Source organism: Cervus elaphus, chromosome 11, assembly GCF_910594005.1.
Source record: "Cervus elaphus chromosome 11, mCerEla1.1, whole genome shotgun sequence".
NCBI classification, from domain to species: domain Eukaryota; kingdom Metazoa; phylum Chordata; class Mammalia; order Artiodactyla; family Cervidae; genus Cervus; species Cervus elaphus.
This window is the reverse complement of record NC_057825.1, coordinates 88,702,535-88,715,735: the sequence shown is the minus strand read 5'-3', so window position 1 is coordinate 88,715,735 and position 13,201 is coordinate 88,702,535. Positions and strand designations below refer to the sequence as shown.

Sequence of the window (13,201 nt, the reverse complement as noted above, 5' to 3'; positions counted from 1 at the left end):
CTCATTTCTTTGCATACATTCCTATCTGTTTTCACACTACAAGATAGAGTGGAATAACTGAAGCAAAGTCTCTGTGGCCCAGAAAATCTAAAATATTTATTTTCTGGCTTTTTACAGGAAGTTTGCCAAGTCATGATTTAGCACATAATTTTCCCAACCAGAAAGTTCATTCCTCTGCTCTTTGTATTACAGTTTTAGATGTTTCTCTTTTACCCTCCATAGTAAAGTTTTGCAAACTTCTCACCTTATGATCCCCTGTCAAGCAGTCAATTTCCACTTCTGAGCAAGCCACCCCATAGGTGAAATAGTGGAAGGCATTCCCTGAGTTGGTCTCAAAACTGTAGCCAAGGTTGGGTGTCCTGGGGAGAAGAGAAAACATCGCATATGAATAAGATGAACATGTCCCCCCTCCCAACTCATACACATACAAACAGTTTGTCCCATAAAATCTTAAGACCCTAAAGGCTTTATTTTTTATTCAGCTGTTCTTTAAAAAGCCCGTGAGTTCTGAACACTTTGAACGTGTCCGTGAAACCCCTACACGCCCGAGCATCTTGCCCCTTGTCGCTGCTCCATTTTGCCAACGGCCTTCATATGAATCATTCTGCAGAGCTGAGCAGTGCAGGGTCCCAGCATGCTGGCCTCTATGTGGTAGAAACAGAGGTGACAGGATTGCCTGAGCTCATGAAGGACGTGGAAATCACACTTCAAAGGATCTACTGAATTATAATTCAAGATCTCAGAACCAAAGGTTCCTTCTGGGCTGGCTCCTGGGCTATTCATACAAGCGCACCTGGGGCTTCTCACCTTTCTCAAGGTGAAAGGTAACAAGATCAGTAACCCGTGCCAACATGGGTGCAGCCACCTGTTATTATTCTTCATCTACGGACCCCTCCTAAGTTTTAACAGATGATTTGAGCAAAGGGTTATTTAAAAAAAGCAAATTTTTTTTTACCTTCTTTTTCTTTTCTTTTTTCTATTCCTTTTTAAAAATTTACTAGTAAGTTTATTCCAGCATTTGGTGTTAGGTTTTAGACTTGGTTCATTTCTTTTTTTTTTTTTTTTTAATTTATTTTAACTGAAGGATAACTGCTTTACAGAATTTTGTTGTTTTCTGCCAAGTATCAATGTGACATTTTTTTTCAATCCTGAATATCTTATACTATGATTCCAATTTTGCATGAGTTACATTGGTTGTGTGTGTGTATTCTCTGTTTATAGCACTCTACACCTGAGCTATTCTATACCTTACACAGAAAGAATAATGTGAGCTGATGCGATAAGAATTTGCACGAAAACAAAACCAATACAGGACTGAGGGAAAAGGCTTCTCCCGAGAGATGGCCATGTTCTTTGACCTCTAATCTCATCAAGTTCATCTGGGTGTTCCCTGATAAAACTCCAGTTCTATCAACTCTAACAATGAAATAGGAACTTATGAGAAAATCTTCATTGGTTTGTGTGTGTGTAGGTCAAATATTACACAACCAGGGAGCATTGGCAAAACACTGCTTTGCTCTAAAAAATACATGTATGTATTTATATTACATATATAGTCTATATATTTATAAATTTTCACATAAGACCTTTTAAAGCAAACATTGAACTATTTTCCACGTCCACTGATCCGTGAAAGAAAAGGTCCTAGATAGATTTCCCAGAGAAAGCTAAAACATTATGGCTAACAGTAAATATGATCATTTCTTTTCACAGCTTCTAGATGAGACAGGCAGGGCCTCTGCTGAAACAGGGTCTCACTGAATTTTCAAGTTTCAGAAGACAGTTTTTTCTAAATCTCATTTTATGTTCTACTCTGCATTTTGTAACAAGACCACGTGCTCTAGATCCTCCTCTCTTTCTTTTGCAGAAGAGCCTGTTAAAGCAATCTGACCCAGAGCACACAGCAACACATGTGGGTAACCCTCAGAACACCAGACGCCCCTGATTCTTACAGGAGAGTGCTGAGGGGCATGGCTGCTGATGGGCCCATTATGTCATAAAAGAGGAGACAAGTTCAAAGAGGGACCAGTGACTCCCCAAGTGGAATAGTACACTTTAAGACCAGAACTAGAACAGAGGTCTTTCGATATGATAGCTCATGCTTTTGGCACATCGTTTGGTAAGCTCACGTATTTCAGGGCAACTTCAATACACTGAAGTTAGTGGAAGTCCATTGGAGAGAGAAGCATTTTGGGGGACCTGCTCTCTCCTGACCAAAGGCTGACAGAGTGCAGTGCTGGAGGGGCCTGCAGAGGTTAGGATGACAACACACGGTGAGAGGGGCAAGGTCAGCACCTTACTTACCTGTAAAACCCAGTGGCAGACAAGCTCACTCTATCCTGGTAGGCAGCCATGACCTGAGGAGACGGAACGGCCATCAGGAAGGGGGAAGCATGGCTTCCAGAAACCCCGGCCCGGCGCTAAGCTTTCAAGAGCTCCTCCTCCTCACCTGGAAGCTGATCAGCTCTTTTTCAATAGTGACTCTCGCTTCCACATGGCACCTCCTGCTCTTCACCACCACCCCCTGCACTGGTCATCTGAAGCCTGGAGCACCACAGCGGCCTCTTAACTGGTCTTCCAGCCTCAAGTCACCTCCCTCTCTGCCGTGTAGCCCAGTCCAGTCAGAGGGATCATCTTAACACACCATACAGTCCTTGTCACTCACCTACTCTAGAGCTTTCCGTGATTCCGCATTGCGTACAGAGCCACTGAGCAAATGCCTGACAGTAAGGATTCCAGTCTTCTCTCTGGCTTTCGGTAATACACTCATCGTCGCTGCTCCAATCAAACTCCAGCGTTAACTCTCTCCCAATCCTTCTCATCCCTACACTTCTGCGCCTTCATTTATGTGCTTCCTCTGCTGTATCTGTCCAAACCCCTTTCTTCCCTCAACAATCAGGGAAGGCAATCAAGCTGGCCTCTTCATCCACCTCTCCTGTGATGACTCCCTACTCTGGCCATTACAACAGCAACTCTGTACAATGCTCATTCCTTATTGAACATATTAGCCTTGTGATCTATTAATAAAGTTGTCCACCACTCCATCCATTCTATCTCTTTAGTCACTGCAGACAGTGACTCAGCCATGAAATTAAAAGATGCTTGCTCCTTGGAAGAAAAGCTATGACAAACCTAGACAGTGTATTAAAAAGCAGAGACATCACTCTGATGACAAAGGTCCATATAGTCAAAGCTATGGTTTTTCCAGTATCGTGTATGGATGTGAGAGTTGGAGCATAAAGAAGGCTGAGCATTGAAGAATTGATGCTTTTGAACTGTGTACTGGAGAAGACTCTCACTGAGAGTCCCTTGGACTGCAAGGAGCTCAAACCGGTCACTCCTAAAGGAAATCAATCCTGAATATTCACTGGAAGGACTGATGCTGAAACTGAACTCCAATACGTTGGCCACTTGATGTAAAGATCCTGATGCTGGGAAAGATTGAAGGCAGGAGGAAAAGGGGATAATAGGGGATGAGATAGTGGATGACATCACTGACTCAATGGACATGAGTTTGAGCAAACTCCAGGAGACGGTGAAGGACAGGGAAGCCTGGTGTGCTGCAGTTCATGGGGTTGCAAAGAGTTGGACATGACTTAGCGACCAAACAACAACTACATAATAAATTTTTATTTTTTTCTTCCTTCCTTCCTTTCTTTCTTCTCTCTTTCAATATTCACAGCTCTAAATTTAATTTGTTGTTGATGTAGCTTGCTTCATGATCATTGTCAACTACCAAGCACTTTACTACATAAAAGATGCTATTGAGTCCTTTGCAGACACTGCCTTACTTAATGTTCAGTACAAACCTATAAGATCAGTAGTATTACTATAATCATTTTACAGATGAGAAAACTAACGTTTACAGAAAGAATTTCTCTAGGATCTTTACTATATGATGTCAAATATATACATAGATAGTAGTGGTAGCAGTAATAGCTTGCTTTTTCAATACAGTACAGACACTAAAGAGCTTTGATGTCTGTCATGTCCCAATCACACTCTTCTGATAAAACCCTTTTGGAGGGTTACCTGCTTATAAGGAACACTGGACTACATGGCCAGTAGATGAAGACAAAGCCCAGGTCAACAGATTGTAGAGACTGTCATTGAAAACATTTACATTGCCTTACAAATCCATGCTAAAATCCACACTACCAAAATCAGCCCACATTCATTTGTATCTATGAGTGTGGACAGGGAAGGACAGGCTGTGTGAGGCACAATAAGATGAGTAGATCTAGGAGAAACAGCTTATTTTCTTTGACTCTTTTGAGGGAGACTTGTACAATCTGAAGAAAGCTGAGTGCCGAAAAATTGATGCTTTTGAACTATGGTGTTGGAGAAGACTCTTGAGAATCCCTTGGACTGCAAGGAGATCCAACCAATCCATCCTAAAGGAGATCAGTCCTGGGTGTTCATTGGAAGGACTGATACTGAAGCTGAAACTCCAGTACTTTGGCCACCTCATGCGAAGAGTTGACTCATTGGAAAAGACCCTGATGCTGGGAGGGACTGGGGGCAGGAGGAGAAGGGGATGACAGAGGATGAAATGGCTGGATGGCATCACCGACTTGATGGGCATGAGTCTGAGTAAACTCTGGGAGTCTGTGATGGACAGGGAGGCCTGGCGTGCTGCAATTCATGGGGTCGCAAAGAGTCGGACACGACTGAGCGACTGAACTGAATTGAGCTGTACAATCTGAGTTGGTTCATGTGCGGTCATGAACCCATTTTATGGGTTACTATTGCATCCAGTCCTTTCATTGCAACATGAGGGGAAGGTCAAGTGGGGCCACCATTGCATGTTTGCTTGTGGGTGGAGCTGAGTCTCCCACCCGAGAGACATTGCCTTGCAGCTTCCCTCTGAGGGTTTCTGACAAGCAGGCTTCTAAACCAGAAATTAGAGAACAGGGCTCATTCTTCTCATGAGTGCTAGTATCACTCCTAAAATCACAGGGATGATATAAATTTGTGGGTAATGTCTTTTGGTGTTTCCCAGGTGGCTCAGTGGTAAAGAATCTGCCTGGCAAGCAGGAGACATGGGTTCATTCCCTGGGTCAGGAAGATCCCCTGGAGGAGGGCATGGCGATGCACTCCAGTAGTCTTGCCTGGGAAATCCCATGGACCGAGGAGCCTGGCGGGCTACAGTCCATGGGGTCGCAAAGAGTCAGACACAACTGAAATGACTGAGCATGGACACAGTGTCTTTTTCCCTGTTCCCTCACAGACAAGAGTCTCTGTGGACCCAGACCCCAGAGCTGGGTAATGGGGGAGGCTCCTGGGGCAGCCCTCTCAGAAATGGAGGTTTGAAGAAAAAGAGACTCTTCAAGACTGCAGATGAATGGGATGTCGGATGAGCTCTGAGGGAAGAATTCTCAGCGAGGCAGGAGTAACAGTCACTCCCAGCTTCTGCTGCTCAGGGCAAGCCCAATTCCCTCAGGGCTGTCAAGATCTTGGATCAAAAATTCTCAAGTGACTTCCCTCAACTATGAATGCTGTAGAGAAGGCGGCCAGCAAGGCTGAACATTTGCTTCTCCTGTGAAAGCATACAGACACCTTAACTTCTCTTTGCCTGTGTGACTAGATCCTGGCCTCCTCTTCCTGCCCAGGGTTGGGGACACAGCCCTGTTCTTAATTTCTCTTTTGTCTGCAGACTTACCCAGTCTTCCCAGGAGCCATCAGGATTCTTTCTCTTGAAGGGTAACAGCCTTTTCAGGATGGTCTGGCAAGCTTCCTAAAGGAGACAGCCCACATGGCAGACACATCAATCCTCTGCATTCCCCAACTCAAGCAAAACCCTGAGGTTCTCCAAGCAATGCTGTGCCCAGAGTGCTGCTCAGACAGCCGTGCCACCCTCTCAGGAAAGTCCCAGGCCCAGGGTAGGAGCCACTGGCCCTTGCGTGGAGAGCACTTCACAACTCAGTCCTGAAGTTGACAAGAGGGGGAAATGCTGAAGGATGCCTAAGGAGGTGTCTTCTCCCTTCAAACTCCTTTGTTTGATGACATTACCCACTGTAGGGCAGGGGGAAGCACGGGTTCTGACCTGGCTGACCCCCAATCAAAGTTCAATTTCGATCCATTGTCTCCTGTTCAGTTCTACCACCAGGGTGTGTGTCCTCCCAGAATCCCCTGCACTCCTCCAACTCCCCCCCCCCCCCCACGTTCATCCTTCCAGGCCTTGATGGACGCGATAATGGTTCCTGGGCCCCTCTTTTAGCTTGGTGTCCTCCCGATGAAGAGAACCAGAGCCACGGCCACCGCCACAAGCCCGCAAGGGAACCATTGCAGCTCCTACCCGGGGACTCTCCCGGCCCCCGGCCTTGGGCTGGCCCTCATCTCAGCAGCCCCCGAGTCTCCTTACGTAGATGGCCTGTCCGTAGACGTCAGTACTGACGGAGGCGGCTGTGGGAGAGGAGTTGGGCACTGTGTTAGTGCTTGTCTCGCTGATATAGATCTTAGAGGTGGGGATCTTCAGAGCTCTGCTGGCCACCTGCAAACAGAGAGGACACTACCTTCCAGGGAAGGGCCTGGCAGGGCTTGGCTGCCTTCTCCCCAGGGTGGGATTCAGATTCACTCTTAACAGGCAAGAAAATAATTTCATAAACCACAAGTCTACTGAGGCTGGGATGTTCTCACATCAGTCTGAATCTGAAGTAACACTTTATGGAGTGGTTTGGTTGGATTCAAAATATTCAAAAACCTGATGGTGATGAACGATGCCTTTTTAAAACTAACTCTGGCTTTAAAAAAGATTCAGCTTGGCCAGTGCCCACAAGCCAAGCAGGTGAGACAACTCTAATCCAGCTCCACTGAGAGGAGTCTCACATGTGTGAGGGAAGCCAGTTACCTTTAACACACACCTTACACACTGGCACAGAGCCCTTGAGTGCTGGTGATGGAAGTGGCCCGAATCATCACCAACCTTTGCATAGATGGGGAAACTGAGGCCAAGAAGAGGAGCAGGCTTGCCCAAAGTCACGTGTAAACAAGCACCTGGGCAAGGGCCAGAACCTGGGCCTGCTTCTGCCTCTGGTATGGGGCACTGTTCACTTTTTCACAGAATCTTACCTCACCCAGACATCTGTCTCCAGACTGCTCACCTGGACCATCTTGGTGTGAAGGCCTTGGCCCATCTCTGTGCCCCCGTGGCTCACCAGCACGGAGCCATCTGTGTATACGTGGATCAGGGCTCCTGCCTAAAGGAAAAGAAGAATGCCAAACACAAAATTCAGCAAATCCTAACTCAGTTTAAGGCCCGGGACCAAAAGTACTGGAGCCCAGGAAAAAGAAAACCCGCAGTAACATTTTGAATAGAAACCTCAGACCAAAAAAAAATCAAAGTAGTATACATCTCATGATTTAATAATATATACCTTCAGTAGTTAGCAAAACTTTTAAAAAATATATCTCTCTGTCACCTGTCCTCAGAGGGGGGGCAGTCATGTATGTTTGTCCCCCTTCTCTAAACAAACAGATGGGATCAGAAAGGCAGAGCAGCTGTCCATAGTCCAAAAGTCAGGAAGATAATAACTAGGTACTGACCCCAGGTCAAATAGGGATGTACAAATTCAATTTCATTTAAACAGCAGAGAGTTCCTCTGGTCAGCCCTGCTCCCATGACAATGTGTTCTTGTTGTGTCATGTTCAGTCATGTCTGACTCTTTGCAACCCCATGGACTATAGCCTGCCAGGCTCCTCTGTCCATGGAATCTTCCAGACAAGAACACTGGAGTGGGTTGCCATTTCCTACTGCCAGATTCCCACAGGGGATCTTCCCCAATCCAGGGATCAAATCTGCATTGCTCGTGTCTCCTGCATTGGCAGGCAGATTCATCACCACTGTGCCACTTGAAGTCTTGCAACAGTGCAAAGAGAGGGGAATGGGACCCCAGGGCAGTGAAGATGGACAAAATTATACAAACCAATTACCTGATTTAGAAAAGGAATTGTGAAGCTTATTCCAAATTTGGTAGGAATTATGCACAATCCTCTCTTTTTCCAACAATTCTTCCTAGAGGAAAGAAAAAAAATCTCATAGTAACTTCTCCACCACATTCATTTCAGATTGGACATGTTTTATGTAATATCTTTGTAAAACTGGAACAAGGCGTCCTTGGAAGTGCCCACTCAGTCTTGGTCATAACTGAGTTGTGCTTTGATTGGGCAGACAAAGTGAGAAGAGTGGGCATTTGGGTTCTGGATCCTCCAGTGGAGCTGGAACAAGGCCCACCCTCGACAGTCTCGACCTTAGAGTCATTACTCTGCTTCCCTGAGAGGGATCAGGATTGGGTCAGAGTGCTCTCGTGGTCTTGGACTGTGATGGTACCAGGGAAGAACTGTGGCTTGTTGCTAATAATACTTCCTCTGTGCTGTATATTTGCTTATCCAAGTAACTCTGTGAGAGACGAGGCCAGCACAATTATCCCCACTCTGCAGGTGATGAAGCTGAGGCGCAAGGAGATGGAGTGACTACCAAGGTCACATTTATAGATTGGTGTCAGAGGCAGGCACGTAACTATGGTGTTCTTAGTCCTTGGCTTTTCAAAGCATCGTCTGCCCAGAAGGCATACAAACATGTGAAGATGAACCACACTGCTATGATCCTAAGTGCTGTGACCCGGGGGCCCCTGGGCTGCAGAACATTTCAGAATCTCAAAGAGATGGCTATGGATGAGTCCGCAAACGCAGCAGCCTTCTCAGTTATCTAGTAAGTTATTATTTTGAGTTCAGCGAAAAGGCTATAAAATCTGAAACCCTAGAGAACCCCAGAACATCAGGCTCCTCCCCCGCGGCGCTTACTTGTTGAACTTGTCGACCTCACTCTTCCGAGCGTAATACTGAGAGCTCTTCAGGCACTCATCCCAGCACCTGGGCACGCTGAACTCCTCAAGCCGCTGGTTGAAGTGGGTCAGGTCCCCTTCTTTGTACAGGTTCTTCCGCCGCACCTTCCCAAGCAGTGAGATGCTGAGGCTGTGGCCGTGGCAACAGACCAGGGGGGCGTAACCGGAAGTGGAGCTTCCCGCCCCTCCCCAGCGCCTGCCCATTCTCTACCGCGACGGAGATGTCCAAAATCCAAACTAAGCTAAGACCCACTGACTTGTTCCTCCATATTCCCAAAGTACGCTAAGCCCCTCTGACTTGTTCCTCCATATTCCCAGCTTACTTCCTCTGCAGGCAGCCCACAGGTCACTGCGACTTCACTCATCCAGTTCTCAGCAATGAACAGGGCCTGGGGCCCCCCAAAGCCCCGGAAGGCCGTGTTGGAGGACAGGTTGGTCTTGCAGAGCCGCCCAGTGCCCCGGATGTTGGGGATTTTATAGCAGTTGTCCATGTGGAATAGAGCTCGTTCCATTATCTGAAGCACACACAAGCAACCAAATTGGGAGAGAACGTGCATGGATCTCACTGGCTCCTCAAAAAAGGAGGCGGGCTTTCAAGGGCTGCACCCATCCCTGCCTTTGCCAGCCCCACAGTCAACCGCTCTTCTTTGGGCCCGCAGTAGTTTTTTCCTGTGATATCACAACTGCCTCCTTAGTGCACTCCTGGCCTGCGTCTCTTCCCTCTAATCTATGCTTCATACTAAAAGGTAAGATCATAGCTACTCAAAGCACTTGCTTCAAAGTGCCCCTTGTTAACACCAGAATAAAGTCTGTATATCTTTAAGTGTGGAATTCAGGACACTTTTTGACCTTTCCCCAGTGTATCTTTTATCCTCTTTTCTGATAGCCTGTTACTCTCACCTTAATGCCCCTTCCCACCATATCCACCTGCTAAAATCCCCATTCGGCTCCCACATGAGCAAGTCCCTCCCAGATCCTCCAGTTAGGATTGATTATTTGCCTCTTTTAAAAAGTTGGTGATTTTATTCCCATTAAACCGGTACTACAAATAGTTCTAAGAATCTAATACTTCCGTAAGTCATGTAATGCAAACCAGCAGCCCCTCCACGCTCCTCCTTCCACTCCCCAGAAGCAACCTCTTATTCTGTCAGTTGTTAACATTGTCTTCCATGTCTCTAAATAATGTGTTTACATTTCCATTTCTTGACTTGTTCAGTTTAGACTTTTACACTGTTTTTCCATCATGGAAAAGGAGGATTTAGTCCTCCCACCCCCACCCCAACCCTCTTTCTCTTTGTACACACTGGCCTCCTGTCTCCCTCCATCCCTATATCATTATATATTGATCTGACAGTATATTGATATTAACAGTCCATTTAATAATTCTGTAAACATCACTTACAGTTGAACAGGCCCTGGAGTTATGCTAGAATTACTTCTCTCTTTATTGATAATATTTCCTCCTTGGAGCTAATAATTATCTTTACTTTTTACACTGGCTTTGTTTTCTATTCACATATTTCTAAAAAGCTGTTTTCAATATGTTCAAACATATTTGATTTTCTATCAGTCTCATCTTTTTGAAGACATTGTTTCTGGAGCCTTCTGACCAACTTTCATTTAAATTGGCTTCCCCAGGCGTCAGTGGTGGTGCTTCCCTGGTGGTTCAGAGGGTAAAGAATCTGCCTGCAATGCAGGAGACCTGGGTTTGATCCCTGGGTTGGGAAGATGCCCTGGAGAAGGAAATGGCAACCCACTCCAGTATTCTTGCCTTGAGAACTCCATGGACAGAAGAGCCTGGCGTGCTACAGTCTGATGCGTCTGTTCAGCTGTCACTCACGGGTTTTCCCCTCACATTCATCCCATGATTCCCTCTGCCTCTCTCCACATTGCATTTCCTCTTTCAAGATTTCCATGTCTTCCCCTTTCTTAGTTTTACACCTTCATATTATTGGAGTATAACCTTCAATATCTTTCTAAAAAGAGTATATAGAGAGGTGCATTTTTGAGAACTTGTTTGTCTGAAATGTCTTTATTCTGCTCTCACTTTTAATTCATGATTTGGCTGTATGTAGAATTCCAGGTTGGAAATAAATTTCTGGTTTACCCTTAGCATTTTGAAAGCATTAGCTCGCCAGTATTGAGAAATCTAATCAATACCTTTCCAATTCTTGGAATGAGTCCTGGTTTTGTCCTCCCTGAAAATTGTGAAATCTCCTTTGCCCCCTGGTTTTTGAACTTTCACAATGATGTAAATTAGCATAAGTCTATTTTCTTTTTTTTATTTTAAAAAATATTTTTATAATTTATTTATTTACTTTATTGGAGGATAATTACTTTACAATATTGTGATGGTTTTTGCCATACCTCAACATGAATTGGCCAAACTGATGCAACCACTATGGAGAACAGTATGAAGATTCCTTTAAAAACTAGGAATAGAACTACCATAAGTCTATTTTCCTTTATCGTCCTGGTTCCTGGATGGGCTCTCTTAACCTCAAAATGTATGCCCACCAGTTTGGGGAAATTTCTTGAATTCCTTCTTAACAGTTTTCCTCCTCGCTCTTTTTTCTATTCTTTGTTCCTGAAGCTTCTATTATTTGGCTCTCCTGGATGGGTCCTCAGATTTTCTTGTATTTTCTCTACTGTTTTCCCCATTGTTTCCTCCTTTTTAAGAGAGTGCCTTCAGTTTCTTTCAACACTTCTGCTTTCACAGTTTTAATTCACAAGACTTCATTTTTATTCTTGGACTGCTCCATTTTTATAGCATTCTATTCTTTCTTTAAAGTATAATGACTCGTCTCTTTAATGAGCTAAATGATAGCTTTTGTTTGTTTCATTTTGGCTTTAGTTTACTTCTCCATTTACAGTCTCTTTCCCACAGGTTGCTTTTCGGTGTTAGTCATCCTAGATGATTTTTATGTGTCTCAATCCCATTTTTTGCTTTCCCTTAGTACTTTGTCAATTGTACTTCTATTTCATTTTGTCTTTTATTGTCTGTCTCCACCATATTGTAACCTTCTTGAGGGTGGAAACAATGTCATATTCTTTATGTCACCACCCTAGGGGTTCAATAAATATTTGCTGGGTTGAATTTTAACACTTGTAAAATCTTTGGGGATAAGTTCTGTATCTTTCTCAACCTGATTTTCCTATAACATCAAGAAGCAAGTTTTATAGTTAGTAAGACTACTAGAAATATTTTCTTTTCTGAACAGTTTCTTATCCTAGATCTGAAGTATAAAGCTTCCAAACTGAGCCAATTAGAGAAGCCCTTAGCATGTCCAAAGTGGGAATAATAGAGAACTTCTGTTTTTCTGAAATTTCTTTTTTACAGGAATCTATACATATATAACTAATATAGTCATAAAGTTAAGATTTAAAAAACATAAAGATAGTACCATCGAGGTAACTTTGTTAATTTTCAAAATGACAAAAATCTGAGTCATATGAGAAGATTCAAAGCAGCACTGTCCATAAAAACTAAAGAGTGGAAACAGCCCAATTGTCCATCTAGTGGTGAGTGGGAAACAAAATATGGTCCTTTCATACAATGGAATATTCTTCATCAATAAAAAGGAATGAAGGAATGGTCCATGCTATAACATGGACCTTCCAGTCACCCCAGGATGCAGGGGCAGGTCTGACATACACCGTGAGAGAGGTCCTGGCTGTTCCCGGCATTGCTGTAGTGATCCACCTCCAGAGCCACAATCTTCCCTGTCTTCATGAAGCCAACCTGGTAAAAAGGAGAGTAAGCTCAATAGTTCCTTCCCTCTGTCTGTCTCTAACCATCTCCTCCCACTTAAGCTATCTGCAAAAGACAGAAAGAATAAGACATCACACCATGAAATGAAGGAGAACTTAAAGAGATCCGCAGACTTCACAGGTAAAGAAGAAAGGAACTAACATCTCCCACTGATGCACCCTTCTCCCTGCACTTGTCCTTCTTCCTCTCTACTCCTGGCTTCTGTTCTACCAGCAGAAGTGAGGAGGTAGAAAAGAGAGCATTGGTCATGACAGGCCAGGGAGGGGAATGTTGGGAAGAGAAACCAGAGACCCGCTCATAGCTTTTGGGCAGCAGACAGCAAAAGCTACACTTTGCACAAGCATGAACATGCTTCCACATCCCCAGCCTCGTGTGAACAAGCCAAACAAACCCTGACAGGCCATTTCGTGAGCGAGGAACCTGAAATCTCCAAAGACCAAGTTACTTGCTTGGAGCCCACAAGAATTTGGGAATGAGAAAAACAGTAAAACAGTTTCTTTTGGTAAGTTAAGTCATGGAATGAAGTCAGAAGAGGCCAAAGAGGAGCTCTTCAAAACCAGCTTGTGCAGACAGAGGGCTCCCAGGA

General features: G+C 44.6%; 1 protein-coding gene across 3 annotated transcripts in view; it reads right to left on the bottom strand.

Moving 5' to 3' along the window:
* Positions 1 to 13,201, bottom strand: part of XDH (xanthine dehydrogenase) — a 59,923-nt gene that overhangs the window by 6,176 nt on the left and 40,546 nt on the right. For all 3 annotated transcript variants that reach the window (XM_043918320.1, XM_043918318.1, XM_043918319.1), the window contains exons 24-32: positions 12,499 to 12,585; positions 9,167 to 9,358; positions 8,803 to 8,948; positions 7,933 to 8,014; positions 7,104 to 7,199; positions 6,365 to 6,493; positions 5,663 to 5,737; positions 2,305 to 2,357; positions 245 to 359 (exon numbers count right to left, since the gene is read on the bottom strand). In XM_043918320.1, the coding sequence (XP_043774255.1) occupies positions 245 to 359; positions 2,305 to 2,357; positions 5,663 to 5,737; positions 6,365 to 6,493; positions 7,104 to 7,199; positions 7,933 to 8,014; positions 8,803 to 8,948; positions 9,167 to 9,358; positions 12,499 to 12,585 (975 nt within the window). The remainder of the gene's footprint in view (positions 1 to 244; positions 360 to 2,304; positions 2,358 to 5,662; positions 5,738 to 6,364; positions 6,494 to 7,103; positions 7,200 to 7,932; positions 8,015 to 8,802; positions 8,949 to 9,166; positions 9,359 to 12,498; positions 12,586 to 13,201) is intronic.